This window comes from Danio rerio, chromosome 13 (genome assembly GCF_052040795.2).
Source record: "Danio rerio strain M-AB ecotype USA chromosome 13, GRCz13ab, whole genome shotgun sequence".
Taxonomy (NCBI): Eukaryota; Metazoa; Chordata; class Actinopteri; order Cypriniformes; family Danionidae; genus Danio; species Danio rerio.
The window spans coordinates 13878553-13898081 of NC_141033.1; the positions used below are offsets into that span (position 1 = coordinate 13878553).

General features: G+C 36.8%; 1 protein-coding gene and 2 long non-coding RNA genes across 30 annotated transcripts in view; 1 reads left to right on the forward strand and 2 right to left on the reverse strand.

Moving 5' to 3' along the window:
- The window catches only part of LOC147834145 (uncharacterized), a 762525-nt gene that overhangs the window by 659571 nt on the left and 83425 nt on the right, over nt 1-19529 (reverse strand). The window lies entirely within an intron of this gene.
- The window catches only part of LOC137487374 (uncharacterized), a 105699-nt gene that overhangs the window by 36229 nt on the left and 49941 nt on the right, over nt 1-19529 (reverse strand). The window lies entirely within an intron of this gene.
- The window catches only part of slc4a11 (solute carrier family 4 member 11), a 176470-nt gene that overhangs the window by 12180 nt on the left and 144761 nt on the right, over nt 1-19529 (forward strand). For 16 of the 28 annotated variants that reach the window (XR_015505175.1, XR_015505176.1, XR_015505179.1 and 13 more), the window contains exon 1: nt 8192-8330. The exons of the other annotated variants lie outside the window; for them this stretch is intronic. Coding sequence is in view for 7 of the 16 variants with exons in the window: in XM_087278028.1 (XP_087134154.1) it covers nt 8291-8330 (40 nt within the window). In the remaining 9 variants the exon portion in view is untranslated. Of the gene's footprint in view, nt 1-8191; nt 8331-19529 lie in introns of those variants that run through there. 28 annotated transcript variants of the gene reach the window in all.

Genomic DNA, 19529 nt, shown 5'->3' on the forward strand with positions numbered 1-19529 from the left:
TGAAATTGGCTTGTAGCAATACGACTTTGGCAAAAAAGGATTTTGCTTTTGACGGGCATTAAATGTTTCAGAGTTCTAGGAGGCAGTGTGAATGGAGTGTGGACTGAGACCCTGAATAAAAAAGTTAATTTTCAAGGACAGGGTAAGTGTGAATTAAAAGGCAAACTCTGTGACTTTCAATCACTCACTCACTCACTCACTCACTCACTCACTTACTCACCATCCTTCGTCTTAGTCCCTGATTTATCAAGGATGGCCACATTGGAATGAACCACCAATTACTCTGGCATATGTTTTATGCTGTGAATGCCCTTCCAGCTGCAACCCAGCACTGGGAAACTCCCACATACTCTTCTATTCACACACACACACACACACTCATACGTTACAGCCAATTTTGATTTGTCCATATTGCTTAAATATTGCATGTCTTTGGACTGTGGGGGAAACTGGAGCACCTGGGGGAAACCCACTTGAAGATGAGGAGAACATGCAAACTTCATACAAAAATGGTCGTGCTGGGAGTTGAACCTGTGACCTTTTTGCTCTGTGACTCAGTTAATTTATTTATTCCTTTATTTTTTTTTTTTCATTTTAGGAAGTTCATCTAAAGCATCTCAGTGTAAATTATTCATCAGTGCTGTTGTTTAATTGCTAATTGTATGCTGCAATTTGTATTAAAATGATCTTTGATGATCTTGATCTTTGGATGAAAATTCAGACTTTATCTTTGGTGGTGAATATCAGAAATATCATGTATACAGATGAGCCAAAACATTTTGATCACCTGAATAATATGCAGGCAACCCACCTAGGTATGGACTCTGCAAGAACTCTGAAAGCCCTTTCACACTGAGTGTGATGGATTAAAGCAAGGCAAACTAGCAACAAATTGCACTTTCATACTAAAGACAGAATGAATGATCCCCTATGTCATATTTATGCCTACACAAGAGGTGGCGCTTATCACAACAAGGCGTTTTTGTCATCCTTGGCTAGAAAATGTTTTTTCTAATATTTTGTATTTCATTATGTATGTATATTGTTAGCATGGTGGCTCAGTGGTTAGCAATGTCGCCTCACAGCAAAAAAGGTTCGGGTACTCTGGTTTCCCCCACAGTCTAAAGACATGTGAAAAAGGTGAGTGTGTGTGTGTGTGAATGAGAGTGCATGGGTGTTTCCCAGTACTGGGTTGCGACTAGAAGGACATTCGCTGCTCATAATTCTCACTTCAAATAGCTGTATGCCTATTACATATTCATAAAACACTGTGATATAACCGTGCTCTTATCTTATCGCTTTCTCATTACAATTGATCCGCTCCAGAGTTCGTTTCAATTGAGCCGAGACCACCTCTTTCAAGCAATCTCTGAGCGATTTATTTGGCGCGGATCCGAGCGAGATTGTTGGATTCACTTATGCCAAACAAACCACGCTAACTGGGCAAAAGAGACAGGTTCTGAAACAAACGTCTAGGTGTGAAAGAACCCTTAAACCTTAATGAGTTTCTTCCTTCTTTTAATCACAAAAGAAGATATTTTAAGGAAAGCTGAAAACCTTTGACTGCATTTGTTTTTTCTACCGAGAAAAGCCAATGATTTTTCAAAGTTTTTTTGAATATTTTCACTTGTGTTCAACAGAAAAATGAAACTCTGAAAGGTTTGGATCCACTTGAGGGTGAGTAAATAGTGTGTACATTATCATAATTAGGTGAACTATGCCTTTAACCTCATCCACTGTGCAGTTTAGTAATACCCCAGAAACCCAAATGATCTGTCATCCTTCCGACTTTCTAAATTTACCATCAAATCTCATTTTTATACAGTTTCCTGCCACATAAGTTCTTTTTTGTTGTTGTTGTTTTGTTCTAGTCATTGTATCAGAATGTTCTCTGTTCACAGACATCAAAGATAACAAACATTTGATATCTTTTTTTATCCTGAGCACTTTTATTAGGCATCTACAGTAAACTGTTTTTCGAAACAGCTTTTTTTTGCTAGAGCCACTAGTCTTTGACTTTTATACAATTGTAGCAGCTTCAGGCTTGTGACCGCATGCTCAAATCTAATTGGACCGTCTAATTCATTATCGATGAGTAAAAGAAAAAAATACACTTATCAGAAAAGAAAAAGTCTTGCTTTGTTGTAGTGCTATTGATTGCATCTCGTGTTTAACACTCCAGAGAGATCTACAGTTATGATTTAAGAGCCTCATCACATTTTGTGTTTACTTTAATCATGGGGCCTTGAAGGTGCCTGGTATGAAAATGTCAGCTGCAAATCCATCAAGCCATCTAGTTTCTGAGGTGAGCCACCTTGGCTCAAACGTGTTGGTCCTGCACATAACTAATTGCTCTATAGGATTGTGACTTGAAGGAATTTTGAGATTAGGGCAACACCTTGGATACCATTTCCACCTTCTTTATCATGTTTTTTTTTTAAACCATTCCTAAACAATATAAAGTATGGCAGGGTACATTATCCTTTTGAAAGAGGCTACTTGTGTCATTGAGGGGTGTACTGTAAATTTACATACACATACATGGCCAGGGTTTTTTCCAGGAGAACATCCTGGGGGGCACCATTTCCCCAAGTAAATGTTGCATACATAGAGTAGACTTATCGGGACAACATTCTTCTGGTGCTCTAAGGTCTAGGTTCAACACTCAAGTGCCCATTGTAGACACTTTCAGCGGTGGACAGGAATTATCATAGACACTGTCTGGTCTTCAAACTCTTGCACAATAGAATGTGATTCACTGTGTTGTGACCCATTCCTAACATTGTTTACTTTTTGTGTGACTTTGGCCCAATCACAATTCTACCCCTTTAGCCCTTGCTCTTACCCTTACCCCTACCCCTCGTTTTTGCAAGGGTTAGGGGTGTCCTAATTCTCTTTGGCTTGAAGGTGTAGGGCTAAGGGGAAGGGGTGAATAGCCCTTTGAACGAAGATTTATCAGGACCACACTTGAAACCAAGGGGTAAGAAATTTTCCTAGAATACAACTTTCACAACGGCAGTATTGCTGAACCCGGAAGTAAGGAGATCTTTACAAATTACGAATAAGTATTTTTTTGTCATTATTCCAAATTTTTACGACAAACAAAGACATGTTTTAACATATTCATAATTCTTGTCCAAATTCTTAGGGGTAAATTTTGAAGCCCTTCCCCTTCGGTTGTAAGGGCCATAGGGAAGGGGAAAGGGTAGGGGTACAAAAATAGAATTGGGATTGGGCCGTTATGTTGGCATGGTAAATCAACCTTCATTACCCTTGTACCCAACACCCTTTCACTTGTCCATACTTCAATACTGTTAGTAATGCACATGCTTTGCCATTTTAGAGATATTTTGATCCATTTGGCTTTTTAAAACAATCTGACACTGATTATTGTTAGCTCAGCATCAGATCTACTCAGACTTTAATACTTGTTAGGAGATGATCAATGAAATTCGCTTCACTTCTGACTCGTTTTCTTTTGGCTCATCAGTGTAAATTCGGTCTTCATTGTCTTTCCTCACAATTTGTTTTTTCTTTATAAAATTAACATTTGCTAAAAACTGGAAAATACAGTTACAATACAACTTTTTCTAGAAAAGGATGCCATTTATACTGTAGTTAATACAATGTATTATGTCTAGGCAGTTGTGTAAGTTCACCTAAAGATCTTCAGTTCTTCTGTAAGACCAGTTGATGAAAAGAATTGCATTTAGTTAACAAACCAACATAAGTTGTGACCAACGATACAGAAACCCGAACGTAAGTTTGTATAAGGCTTAAAAATGTACAATTGTGTCAACTGTTAAACTGACTATTGTCAAGTTCTTAACGCCTCAGCTTTGAAAAAATACCCCTCGTTTTCAGAAGTAAATATAAAGGTATAGTTCACCCAAAAAATTTAAGTTCTTCTGAATTTACTCACCCTCCATTTTATTTTGAGAAGTTGGAAACCTGCAACCACTGGCTTTCATACTAGTGTTTTGTTCCAACAAGGAATGTCAGTTGTTACAGATTTTTCAAAATATTTTTTGTGTTCAACAGTATAAAGAAACACATAAAGGTTTGGAACCACTTGAAGGTGAGTAAATAGTAAGTAAATAATTTTTTTTTGTGAGAATTATCCCTGCAAAATTAAAATGCATTTGACTGCATTCTAAATATACAGTCTTAATATGCTATATTTTAGGAGAAAATGATCAGCTCTGCCTGTTTTGAAGACAATTGCTTGTGTATTAGTAGATAGTTTAGGGCTTAAGCAAAAAAGAAAGTGACATTTTTATGTTGTAGCTCATACCTTAAACTGTAACAGTCAGCAGTCACTAGCCATAAATCTCCAATACCCATTGTTTGTCCAGAAAGACAACAAAACATTTCCTGTGAAGCTTATGATCTGACTATCAGAGTCAAACACAGATAGGAAGTGAGGTCTAGGGCACACAAATGACAGCACATAGTATTCATTAACTGTGTGTTTGCTTGAGATGCATCCAAAGACTCATTTTTTTTTTTTTGTAATGTAGATGTTTGGATTTCTGACAGCAACACAGGGCACTAGGTGGCAGTACATCACCCAGAAGCCTCTTCACTTTGCTGTAGGAATCGTTTTGTGTTGGCCAATGCACATTGCGTCTCTAATCTAGCCCAAATATTTCGCTGTGTGCAGTATGTGTGTTTGTCTGGCACCTCCGGACAACTCTGCTGAACTCAAGGACAATAGCAAGGTCAGTGATTGACCTCAGTCTGTGTACCCACTGCATCCTGTGCCCACATCAGAATTTAACCCTTTCCACCCTGCTCTATCTTATGAATCAGTCAGACAGTTTGTGTATGCATGGACAGTGAGGTGTGGTGCTTCAGGAGTGTTGTTGTCTTGAATGCTTGTACTCGTAGGTGGTCGAATCAAATGTTTTTTTTTTTTTTTTTGCATGTCATGCTGTGGGAGGTACTCGGTCTGGCCATTACAGAACAGTTTAAAGAGCAGCGCATCACAATACAGTCTGGAGCACAAGAGCTGTGTGAACATTCCAGCCAAACATACACATACACACACTTACACACACAAGCCTCTACAAACTCTTTTACATGCTGCCAACAGGTGTGTTTTTTTATTTTTTGGAAAAAGCCTTTGATGGCAACAAAATGGAGGGAGGAAAGAGGGGTTCTACACTTTTTATAAGACTTACTGTGAGGGCTGAAATAAAAAACAGATCCTCCCCATACTCTCCACCCCACTCGACAAGAGAAATAAAACAAACAGCCTTGGAATGATGAGTCATTACAGTGCCTGTTAGAAATTCCTCGAACATTCTATTCGTCTTGGTCTTCTTCATTGTTTTCGACTTGTTTTCCGATGTCATCTATTTCATCTTCTTCTTATGTCTTGTCATCATTTTCAGTTACTGCTTTCATTTTCTACTTCAGGGTCCTATTTTTCGACTAGTTCTTTGGCTTGTTAACCTTTTGGTGTTCGGCCTTGAACAATTTTTATTTTTTGTTTGGACTTTTTATTTTATTGCTATGTGAATACACAATATAAAAATACAATTAAATAAATATGCATGATTCAAAAAGTCTTGGGAAAACACTCACACTCAGTTCGCAGTCTTACTGAAAGCTTGTTTTGAGATATCAACTTCAAATTTGAAACAACTTTTTAAAATGTATGTATATTTGGCTTACTTTCCTTTCGTTTTTCAGTTTTAGAGCGGATATATTAAGCAAAATATGTATTTTATATCAAATTTGGAAAATAGTATTTTTTAATAGCAGTGAACATTTTAATTACCTTTCTATTTCCAATTAAGCATTCAAGATATATGATGTTTGAGAGTTTCAGAGACATTTGAGACATTTAAGAGTTTGAGTTGGAAAAATACTTTATTTATATACACTGTAAAACCCAAAAAGTTAAGGTAAGTTAAGGTAACCATTTGAGGAAACCGACTGCCACAAACCATTTTAGTTCCAAAATAATTCCTAATGAGTACTGTGAACTTAATCCATTTGATTAAATGAAGCAATTTGAGCACAGTAAAACCCATTAAATAAAAATAACTTAAATTGATAAATTAAGGCAACTCAAACCATTTGAGGAAACCGATTGTAACAAACTATTTGAGTAAAAAAAACGAATCTATACGAGAACTGTGAACTTACTCTATTTAATGAGGTATTGAATTCACTCATTACCCTAAACAATAAGTTCAAAACTCTTTTTAAATGAGTAACTTACAGTAAATTTTGAGTTAACTACATTCATTTCATTTGATAAAGTTGACTGTTGGGTTTTACAGTGTATATATTTCGATGCTCTAAATGTTGCTAGAAAGTAATAAAAGGATTATTACATTATACATATATGTTAGTACCACAAAACCCTTTAACGTACAAAATTTATGGAATGCTTATCTAGATAAAACATTTATTTCATTGAAATTGAAGCAAACAGTCATTTTTGAAGTCCTAGCACCAGGTGGTTTGTATTTAGTTAATTTTTTTTATTATCTTCTTGTTCAGTAGTGGCACAGTTGCTCTGTGGTTAGCACAGTCGCCTCACAGCAAGAAGGTCACTGGTTTGAGTCCCAGCTGGGCCAGTTGGCATTTCTGTGTGGAGTTTGCATGTTCTCTACGTGTTCCAGTGGGTTTTCACCGGGTGCTCTGGTTTCCTCCACAATCCAAATAGGTGAATTGAATAAGCTAAATAATAAGTGTGTATATGCTGGTATGTATCGGTATTTTCCAGTATTGGGTTGCGGCTGGAAGGGCATCAGCTGCAAAAAACATGTGCTGGATAAGTTGGCGGTTAATTTCGCCTGATTAATAAAGAGACTAATCCGAAGGACATTGAATATATGAATGAATGAATAAACTATATTGGCCAGTCTATGAGTGGATGTGTGTGGATGAGTGTTTACCAGTACTGGGCTGTGGCTGGAAGGGCATCAGCTGTGTTAAACGTATGCTGGAATAAATAGTTCGTTCACCTCTGAAATAGAGAATAAGTCAAAGGAAATTGAATAAATAAATCTTCTTGATTATTATATTTATTTATTTTCTATTGTTATAATGAATCACAACTTTTTTCATCATCATCCTCTACACCTTAATTCTAATTGTTCAATCCCTGTTCAAACTTGTGGACAGTTTGTTTGTAATTTGAGCCTGTAAAGGATCATCTTTACAAAAATAGAAATGCTGTGATCATTTACTCACCCTCATTCCAATCAAAAATGTATGACTTTGTTTTGTCTGTGGAGACAAAATCAGATCTATTGAAGAATGTTGGTAATCATGCGGCTTTGGTTACCATTGACTTCTATTTTATGGCTATAAAAAGCAAATTTCAGAATATACATTGTTGGGAGAACTAAGAGTGCAAAAATATGTTGTATCTTAAACAAAATTAACGTTTTCATTAAAAAAGTTATCAGTTGACTTAAATAGACAGAATGTTTGGCATTCAATTTTTAATCAAACGCAGCAGTCGTTGTGCTATTGTCGTGCTGAATTGCTTTCTCTTTTTTAATTGGTCTTTTCACGCTCGCGTCTATTTAATCATACATCAGACTTTACCTGGAAACAGTACAGCTCCCTACACAACAAACTGAAGACAATCTGCTTACAATATATGTGCCATCTAATCTATCACGTTTCAGGAGCCATGATGGCAGTACATCTCTTTGAAACATTCTTTCAGCATGTCTTCCTCAAAAAAATGACCTCATCAAATAATCCAGAAGCACCACAACAAAAATGACAGCATCAAAACATGCACCAGGTCTTCATTTCTATGTATTAATTTGGGTAGATGCTAGAAAGACATGATGTCCCATATTGTGGAATAAACAAAAATCATTACAGTGACATCAGTATGTAAACTTACAGACACCACATGTCGCACATTGCTTAACATTTTGCAGAAAGCACCATTTATTGACTACTATTGGACATAAATGCACATCTCTAACCTTAAAGTAAAATAAATGTCAGGCAGATTTTGTCGTGACGATTTATGATCGTAAACATCAGGTACACAAAGTGAAAGGAGAAATGCAGGAAACATAGGCTTTAGGACCCAGAGTCACAGCTCAGCGGAGGCAGGGCAAGGCTGACTCACTAAATATGTCTGAGGAATGAGAGAGAGAGAAAGAAAGATAGATAGAGAGAGAGAGAGAGAAAGAGAGGGAGAGGTAGAAGTGAAGAGAGGAGCAGAGAGACAGGAGACCGGAGCAGAGGTGATCTTGCCCTCATTAGTGTCAGGACTACAGGATGATTATGGGTTGACAAGGGAATGATGGAAGCAAACAAAGTTCTTCATTTTGTGCCATCCGGTAAGAACCACATGCACTCTCACTCACACACACATATGGACATGCTTCTGCGCTGTCACGACTGAGCATCTGAGGGTTTCCTGAAATTTGAGAGTGTGTGCTAAACATGTGCAGCGCAGAGGATGCATGTGTATCTGTGTGTTGTCGTAAGTTTTCCCTCTGTTGAATCCTGCAGGTCTGTGGATTGTTTTTCTCACATGCCTGCTGCTGTTTTTTTGGGGGGGTGCGTTATGCTGGAATGCTGCTTTTTTGTCGTTAAACGCTTTCATGCTGTTAATCAGTCGAGAAAATAGGAAAAACGACATCACACACTTTCAGATACCTGCACACACACGTGCTGAAACACGAATGAGGGAGAGGGAGATGTGGGAAAAGAGACTGATGCTAAACACAGATCAAAATCAAGTACCTGTAAGGCAGCGCTAGGAACAAAACCTTGATCAGGCGTTGTTGGAGTGTGCGTGCGCGTGAGAATGAGCGGGTATGTGTAGCTGGTAGTCCTCTGGGAGAGCAGGTCTTATTTGTACGCGATGTTGCTGTTCAGTTTGTCTCATTGTGAGAAGTCGGTCTAATATCGCATGCAACACACGCTCTGTCAAGTGCACCTACATCGCTGTCCTTTCCCTTCACTCAGTGTAAACACAGTAGGTAATAGATGTGGGAAGACACTAAATCTTGTGCTCGTCTTCCCCCCAATACACACACACACACATACACAAACGTCCATAATGAGACTGTGATTTGCATCCTCCGCCTAAGGGATTGAACTTCAAAATCAGTTGATGTCTCAATTTTCTCTCCTCGCATGATTATGTGTGTTTCTTCGTGTGCGTGTGTGACACACAGCATCAAGTGCGCATTTGATCAGCCTGTTGTAATTGACACTTACTTTGTGGCCATCTCGGCTTGTGGATAATCGCGGTGGCACTCTGTCAATACCATCATTTCCAGAGAATCTCAATGTCATTGGAGCAGGTCACTGTACCCGCTTGAGAACTTTCTCATATGCAATTTCATATAAGCGAGCAATCGCTACAAGTTGCTCCAATGGATGAACGGATGGATCGAATTAAATTAACGACAAGCTAATATAATAAGCGATGTCCTCTGTCTTTTTTATGACTGTAACAAGCCTCAGGATTGTTCACTAGCCTCTCATTACACACACACACACACACACACACACACACACACACACACACACACACACGAAAGGTGGACATTTTGTCCCCAAATTTCTTTATTTATGATTTCCCATTGTGTTTGCGTGTGAAATAACCCATTTGCACTTGCAGATGGTGGGATATGAATAGATGTTATTTTCTGGAGGGCCGATTGACTTTGTGTGGCAATTATTTGTGTGTGTGTACAGTCATCAGCCAAATCCCAGAGAGGTTGGCAATGCAATGACTTTTTCTATTCTCCATTTGTCTTCCACCCACTGTACATTACAGTCTGCAAGGAGGAAATTAGAATCACACATTCCTCTGTTTATCTTCTCTGTTTACGGTGCGCTGTAAAACAGCCATATGGGCATCTTCTCCCATACAAAGAGTGGCGTCTGTGAGTGCGAAGCCGTCGCAGACATTCACATGATGGAGAGGTTGATCTGCCTGACCCTCAGACGTGGTCAAAACATGGATATTTTTAGAGGCCCTAAAAATGCACACAATGTCAGACTTGGCCGAGTGCTGTGTGTTGTTGTGCGCGAGACTAATTAATTGGGCATCTCTTCAACTCAAAGTCTGATCGCAGATAGGCATGCCTCTGCTCTTCCGTAATGGATTAAATATAGCTCACGGGAAAAAAGTTACAAAAGCTCCGTCCTCTACTTTGTGTTCACGAATGTCAGGAACCCCCTCTCGCATCCACACACAAACACCCACACTCAGGCAAACAGACGCGCCCCCCTGCCCACCCCTGGAGTAAACGTTAGATTGCTTCAAGATGTCAGAGGATGCCAGTGTTGATGAATTCCGACCTTTGATTGCGAAGCTGCCCGTGCGCCAGGGGAGAAACCTCACACATGCCACTTTTCTGACATGCATACATAGACAGATGCGCATGTCACCTTTCTGATACACTAGAACACACACGCTCAGACTGCTGTATAACCAAATAGATGCCATCACTGCCTTTAAATGTCAAACAGTTATCCTTTTTCTCTCCCAATTTGCAATCCACGCAAGGACGCTTGTGATATAGCTGTATCCTTTTTCTGTTCTCCCTCACTTGTGCTTTGTCTCCGGTTTGGTCTTCTCTTTTTTTGCAGGAGCGGTACTGTAGATTGTAAAGGGGGGAATAGTGGCCTGGCTTTAATAGAGGAAGAAGGGAATGTGCAAGCAATTAGCAGGAATCCCCCAGCAGAGCTCTCACAAAACCAGAGCAGCCGAGATATGAAGGAAAGGAAAATCTGTATTCCCTTGGTGTACAGGACAATAGTGTCCATGCAAACACATTTAAGCTGCGCGTTCCCCTGGTGGCGCGTGATTAAAGACGGCTGTCATGTTGAAGCACGTTAGTACTGCGGTCACTGGATCCTGACGTCCACCTCTCTCAATCTCTCTTCTAAGCTCAAGAGGGTTTTATACTGGATAAAATTGAATAAACAGAGCAATATCTGATGCTATAATTGTGGTATTACCTAGATGTTGATTTTCTGTTAAGGTTTGGTGTGCTTTGCTTTTTTCACACACAAACGCCGCTCTGCGTATTTTCTTCTACAGCTTAGTCAGAGGGAGACGCTGGCTCACCTACATCTCTATAACGCCGTAGAGTATGCATAGATCACTATCAGGGTCACCCAGTGATTGCTCCCTTCACACCAGGAGATGGACGCATCAGCCGAAGCGCACGCTACAGAAACATCCCTGCCGTATGAAATTCATCTAAAAGCACTCGCACAAATGGCTGCCGCTTTAGGATTTCCCTGCAAATTGGCATGAAAGGTTGTTTTAAATGAATGTGTGAAGATCGGTATACTGATTTGCACCTTACTCTGTGAGGGATTTCATAGATCTATTATCAGAACGGTTTCTTCTTCATTACAGTCAGGCGATCCTCTGATGGCATGCCAGCAGACTGCCCACAGTCTGTTCACTGATGCAGTTAGCACTCAGAATAAAAGCAAAAGCTAGTTTTGAAATCACTATTCCTGATCTCAGATGCATTTCTGTAAGGCATTGTTAACTAAACTATGGTGGCAAATACAGTTTAATAATTTCACAAACTTGTGTAATTACAACTGCAGCTTCAACAGTTTGAAGAATGATTAAATGGCACATAGACTATCTTCGTTTTTCTTTTTTCTTTTAATTATTTCAACGTCTACAGTGTAATCTTTCATTTTAAGCCTACTCAGTGTAATTGAGTACACTTAATTTTTTAAATAAATATTTGTATCTATTTCTCAGTGAATATGGGCAATGGATTTTGGTGGATTTAAACAAAACAGATTTATTAAACAGATTCAATTATTGAAATATTTGGTCCCACTTTGTATTAAGAGGCCTTAACTAATATGTACTTACATAGGAGTTTGTTACAATGTACTTATTGTGTAAATACATGTTTTTACTGTGTACGTATGCTTGATTAAATACATGTATGTAATTACATCTGTAACTAACTTTTGTAATTACATTTGTAAATACACTGTTGACCATCCCTTACACCTTAACCTACCCTTAAACTTACCCAGGCCACCAAACCTGTCCATAACCCAACCTCTATTCCAACTCAAAAGCACCACAAGTGTTCTCAAATACATTATAAACAAAGTAAGTACATTGCATTTATTTTTTTGATGTAAGTTAACTTAATTAGAGATTAAACATTAAACAATTAAGTTTCCCCCAACAAAACCTTGAGATTTATGTTGTTTCAATTTAAAAGTAAAAAAAAAAGAAAACTAATTATTTTTAAAAGCAAAAGTAATTTTTCGGAAAACACACCCCTGATTGGTTTGTGTTATGCAATGCCTGAAACTAAATTGAACAAAAAAAAATTATAATAATTTGAATTACCAGTCTATTATTATAAATAAGGAATATTCAGTGATTTTCACTAAACCTAAAGTGCAAAACTGTATTATTTTAACACTTTCTCACAGAAAGAAACAAATAAATAAATAAAAATCAATCCATTTTTTTGTTTTTTTGCTTTCTTACTTTCATTCATTCATTTACTTACCTTTTTAAACATATTTTATTTGATTTACAGCACTGTAAAAAATGCAGTGTTCCAAACAGTTCATTCATGTTATCTCAACACAAATTGATTACTTTTAACAAATTTATGTGGATTGAACATAAAAAATAAGTTTCCCAATGAAATTTCAAGAATTGTGTTGTTTCAGCTTATTTTAAATAACAAGCAAATAATAATAATAATAATAATAATAATAATAATAATAATAATAATAATCATTTGCGTGAGGGAATAGTTCGCCCCAAAATTAATTCTGTCAACATTTACTCACCCTTGATTTTCTCTAAACCAGTTTAATTTTTTTTTTCTTTTGTTGACCACAAAAAAAATATATATATTTTTTGGAAAGATTGGTGGAAACCTGTAACTATTGACTTCCATAGTATTTGTTTATTCTTCTTTTGAAGTAAATGGTTACAAATTTTTCTGAAAAAAAAATGACATTTTTCAAAAAAAAAAAAAGAAAAACTCTAATTGAATAAATGATTCAATTTGAATTTCCTGGGTAAATAAAGGGTGAGTAAAGGATGACAGAATTTTCATTTTTGGGTGAAACTAAGTCTTTAATGCCACTGTAATAATACATAAAGTATTATAAATGTGCATTACATTTTTTATATTCTTCATGCACATAAATATGTGGACCCACTTTATATTAAAACAGCCACAGTCTGAAGACATGTGGTATACTGTAGATGAATTGATTAAGCTAAATTGGCCGTGGTGTATGTGTGTGAATGCAAGAGTGTATGTGTGTTTCTCAGTGTTGGGTTGTGGCAGTGTTGGGTTGTGGGGCATCAGCTACTTAAAATATGCTGGATAAGTTGGCGGCTCATTCCACTTTGTTGACCCCTGATTAATAGGGATCAATTCAAAAAGAAAATGAAAGAATAAATATATAATAATTAGATAAATATGTGTGGAATATTATATTATTAAATATATGATTAAATAAATATATTCTAAACCCTTAACATTTTAACTTACCTACACAACTAAACTTGACCCAATAACCATATCCTACCTAAATACTGTAACAGCATAAAAAGTATTTCTCAGTACAACTTGAGCATAAAAATATAACCATAACACAAAACGTTTGATGTAGGAAATAGTATTGAAATAAATCTAATGTGAAATGTGTGATCTGTGGTTCTGTTCAAAAATATGTGCCATCACAGTCGATGAAAAGATTCCTTTATTCAGCTTAAGGTAAAAAAGAAATAAAAATAATGTAAATCACAAGTATTTCTGATAAAAGTGTCCCAAAAAGTTGTGCAGGAATAAAACATAATTGGTCAATTTCATGTCAGTTAGACGGGCCTTTTCTGGTGCAAGCAAGGAGTTTCTTGTCCAGAATAAACTCAAAGCTGGATCAGATTGTATGTCGAGAGTCAAGAGCATCTCCCGGCAGAGGCAAATAAATGTCGCCGTCACACATGCTTGATTCAGTTTAATTCCGCTTGGCCTTACTAAAATATTTTTAATGTCTATTTAGGCTTTGAAAGATTCGCATCATGTGCGCTTGCATGCAGAAACAGTCATTTTTCCTTATTTAAGAGTTATGACAATGAGTTTTTTCTGTCTCTTAATACTCCCACAACAGCATGCATATTAATATTTCTTCGCCACTCTCCATGCTTTGTTTGTAGAGAGAATGCATCGTCAACTGTTTGGCCTTTTCTCTCCAGGAATTTTCTGTCAAGCAGTTTCATACACACACACACACACACACACACACACACAACCTTGTGTCTCTCTCTCCATCTTCTCGCCTCATCACACTCTTCCCTTATTCCCAAAAGCAGCCGCATGTGTGTATGTATGTGTGTCATTATTGGTCTTCAGAAGGAATTCCCTCTCTAAGCAGTCAGAGACTTGAGTGCCAAAAAGCCTGCAGGCATATTAAGTCTCTCTCTTTCTTGCTCACTCTCTCGTAGATCTGGGCTGTAAGTGGCATTAAAAAGTGGCAGAGAGCACCTTTAATCTGTCTCATACGTCTCTCTTTCTGTCTGTCTGTTTAGTGGAGGTGTATCTACACTAAAGGGCCAACACTGCACACTGTTAGACAAGCAAAATACCATCGCAACCTGCAAGAGATGGGCTTTTTTCTCTCTCTCATAGCTTATCTTCTATATACCCAGAGTCATATCTGTGTCAAAGCATGGCCCGACCCGTACAGGTACAGCCGGATTAAAAGATCTCAAAAAACTAAGGTCTGTGAAATAACAGCGACTAAATTCCAGAACATCATCTCTAAACCCAAAGCACATGCTTTCTGTATTTGTATGTACTTTTGCGGTATTAAAGCCATAAATAGCTTATGTAAAAGGTGCATTCACATGTTTGATGCGCTTTTATATTACAGGACACGTGCCCGCTTTCTTACCTCCAATTTTTTAATGCGTATTGTCCATTTGTCAGGGCCAGGGATTAATGTTTTTGGTCTGCCAAAGCGTGGTGCCATATGGCTGGATGTAACAGCCTCGCAAACTCAATTTAGTAGATTTATTTTTTGACATTACGCAAACCTGCCGAGATGCGCCATGAGATTTCCGTGACAAATTAATTCCTCTCCTGATGAAAAAGTTAGAGGGATAGTTCTCCTGCAAATAAATCTGTAGTTATTTATTTACCGTCTTGTCGGTCTAATGGCCCTGCGTTTTTGCTTAGTTGTTTTGCTTCTGTGGGAAATAAAAGATGTTTTGCAGAAATTCTTTCTCAAACATTGGACATGTTTGAGAGTAGGGGATAGGGCTGGGTTATTAATGGAAAAGTAACCGAAATATCGATAATCAGAACCTATAATCAAAGTTTTTCCAGGTCAGTTTTTTTGATTACTTACCCTACCGAGTGTGGAGTCACATAACTGTTCATTTTATAAATATAAAATTATAATTTTTTTATTTAATTTTTTAACAGACCCACATACTGTTCACTACTATTTTAACTAATAATGTGATCCAATTCAGTCTTTATGTACATATCTTTTAACTTTGCTATTATGTATAAGTATGTAACTGTATAGAGTAACTTACTTTAGTTCAGTAATTCAATTCAATTCATTTCAATCTAGAATTACACTGTTAACTCTAACTTTACCTCTCAACCAACCTGTTAAAGTCCACTTGGACTCTAAGCTGCAACCTTTTTTTTTTTTTGTATTGTCTCAGGTTCTAAAGAAACAGAAAATTTAATGAGAAAGCAGTGGGCATGGCTTGTTTTTCTGCTGTAAGCTGAATGAATGTTGTAAAGTAGGCATTTGATTCAGAAAGATCAGGAATAGATTTTGGGAAGAGTTATTACAACATAACAGACACCTCCTCCTCAGCATTTCTGTTTGTTGTCTAAAAACTATAGTTGGAGGGGCGTGGTTATGTATGTTATACCTCAAAATCAGCACTTCCTGTGTTAATAGATGATCAGATATTAGGAGTTTGTTTGCTACTTAGTCTGTTTTTTTTTTGTTTTTTTGTTTTATAGGTTTGTTTGTTTTTCTGAGTTCTCATTCTTGCATTAATTTAATTAGCAAGATTTTGTAGCCCTCAAAAAGCTTTTGTTTTGTTGGATCTCTTTTTTAGTCTCTTGATTCTTTATAACACTTCGGTTTTGCTCACTATATACAGTGGGTCGAAATAAGCATTCAACATGTCACCATTTTTCTCAGAAAACATCGTTCTAAAGGTGCTGTTAAATTGAAAAACTAATTAGATCACAAATGAAGTTATGTGCAATAGAATAAAAAAAGAAAAAAGTATTGAACACATGAAGAAAGGGAGGTGTAGAAAGGGAGTGAAAGCTCAGACAGCAGCTGAAATCTCTCTGTAGTTATTCAGCAACCCTCTGCAACTGAACTGAAAAAAAACAGGAAGTGCATTTTTAGATTTAAATTTAAGATTACAAGAGCAACCTTTGTTTTCCCTTATGACATACACAACTGAATTGGTCACAACAAAACTGGCAATGTGAGCTTCAAAATCATATGGTTAGTTCTGATTTCCTTTGTACTTTTAACCTACCTTAACCTATTCTTACCTACCTAACCTTAACTGCATTCCACTTCAATAAGAGCAGAAGTGTTTTGCAATACTGCATGAGCACAAGAAGTGCAGTGGATACAATAAGAAACAACATTTAGCAGTGTACCAATTGGTTAGGTTTGTTGAGGGGTAGTTAATTTGAACTATGCTTAACTTACTGTTACTACTGAAACACTAAAAATAAAGTGTCACTGTTAAATATATATATCTATAATTTCTTTATGATGTAAGAACATTTTATATGTGTGTGAGATAAAGTGAGGGAGAGTCAATTACAAACAATTACAGTAAACACTGCACAATGTGAAACTACCAAAGATGTCATGTCATTATGAGTCACAACATGCTAGATGTCAATGATGAGAGACGTTGAAAGCGAAGGCTTTTCATGGTGCATGATTTTTAGTGCTCAAAAAAAAAAAAAAAAAAACGTTTATCAGAACGTTAATGAGAACATTCTTAAAAAATGCATTTCCCCTTTAAGAAACTACAAACTGCACATTTGAATTTTGAATGCAAACGTCGATTTTGTTTTGCATGAACTGTTGTAATCAGTTAGAAAGATCTGACTGCTGCGCTACTTCCAGTTATTATGAGGTTTCATTTTATAGAAGAATATTGCATTAAGGTTGCTGTCTTGAAGGAAGCAGTGAGATCGAGCGGCTGTCTTGTGTGACCTAGCACCTTTGTGATGAGCTCATTTAACTGTATGTGTGTGTGAAAGAGAAGCTTTACTACACAATCCTGCTTTCACACCAGGCAAACTACACAGCCACCTCAGCCATGCACAACAACACACTCGCTCTCGCTCTGTTGTTTCATCTCCAAACACTTTTTATCTGCAAATTTGCATTATTTGCTGGAGAGTTTGTCCATCTCGACTGTATTTTACTACAGTAGCATGTCTGGTCTTGCCTGAAAAGAATATTTATATATAAAAAAGAGAGCATCCAGACAGGGAGGATGATATATTTGATGTTTTATGCTCTTTATCTTGCATATGAAACCAAACACACGCTCAAGATGTTTGCGGTTTTGTTGCGTCCTAACCACATACATGAGTATTTTCTAACAACCAGACCACCAAGCTTTAAAGAGACACCCCTCTTACTGCTCACTGGCGCAGAGAGCCTGAAATTGCCTGTGTGTGTGTGTGTGTGTGTGTTTGTGTGTGTAAAGGACTCGCTGGTTACTAAGCTTCAGTCTGACTCACACATCAGCTTATCTCTGTAGTAGAGCTGAATCTAGTCATAGTATTAAAACACACATGCAAACAATGATGATCCTGTCTGGGTTCAGGAAAACTGTACTCTGACATTCAAATCTTCGCACATGCACACAATAAAGACCTGTTTTGCCAGCTCTTGCTTCCTGTTTGCCAAGACAGCACTTCCTGTGTTAGTAATGATGATCAGATATTAGGAGTTTGCCCGCTAGATTTTTTTGTTTTGTTTTTTTCTGAGTTTGTATTATTTTTGTATTCATTTGATTAGCAAGATATTTGTAGCCCTCAAAAAGCTTTTGTTTTGTTGGATCTTTTTTTAAATCTTGTGGTGGAAATAAGTATTAGCACGAACAGAAAACATCTTTCTAATGGTGCTGTTGACTTGAAATTTACACCAGATGTTGGCAACAATCAAAGAAATACATATACGCAAAGAAAACAACATTAATTAGTTTAGAAATTAAGTTATGTGTAATACAATGAAATGATACAGAAAAACAGTATTGAACACATGATGAAAGGGAGGTGTGGAAAGGCAGTGAAAGCCCAGAGAGCAGCTGAAATCTTTCTGTAGTTATTAAGCCACCCGCTGCCCTTCGTCAGTGTAAATTAATATTAGTTGCTTCACAACATCTACATTATAGGATTATGAAGAGGAAACCAGAGTGGACATTTTAGAAGGACAATGATCCAAAACACAGCCAAGGAAACTCTCAGATGGTTTTATATAAAGTAAATCAAGCTGTAGAATGGCCCAGCCAATCACCTGACTTAAACCCAATATAAAATACAAATTTAAGATCAGATTTCATAGACAAAACCAAGAGAACCATCGATATTTTTTACACTGTGTAAAAAAGATAACAGCTGAGCAATGCATGAGTTCATTCTCCATAGGCGTCTTTAAGCTGCCATCACCAAAAAAGCCTTTTATGTAATGTATTAAATACATTTTATTAGTTTAATAGTTTAGTCCCTGTTTCCATTGTTATTACATATTACTATTTTTTGTCATATTTTCATGTTTGTATTGTTTAGTTTTTTTTTTTTTGGTTCAATTCCACACCCACAGCTCCTTTAAAATATGTTCTCCTAGAAAAAAAATACTTGTGTTGAATACATTTTCTTCCACTGTATATCACTAAATCTGATATACTATATATGAAGAGTTTAAATTCAAAAACCTCTAAGCGCTACCTGAAATTTTCTTCAAATTGTTTCCCCGCGATGTTTGTTTAGTTTTTTCACTATAAAGGAAATGAAAAGAATATATTTTTTGCCATAAAATTGAAATTATTGAACCTACACACAGGAGCCTGAGAAAAATGTTCACTTTTAAAGAACATGTTTTTGCATCTGACAATCTCACAATTTAGTGATTAATCAATGTAGTTAATTAGTTATCTCACATTAATATTACATTTAAACGTTAAAACAGCTAAACTGAAGTCAAAAGTTTCAAGCAGACATTTAAAAAATATAAAAAAATCTTTTGATTGAATATTTTGAATAGAGAAAAGCACAAACTTTTGCTCTCGTCTCTCTGTAAGTAAAAAGCAATTGTTTTCCCTTTTCAATTGCAGAACATTGCAGAGAGTGTTGTATTTTAAACATGAGTGAAAGTGAATTAATAACGATGCCTCTCGACGGATCTGCTTGTGTTTTCATGCATCATGCATGGGTGAAGATTCGAATAGAAACTTTTGCTTTTTTAATTTCATGCGT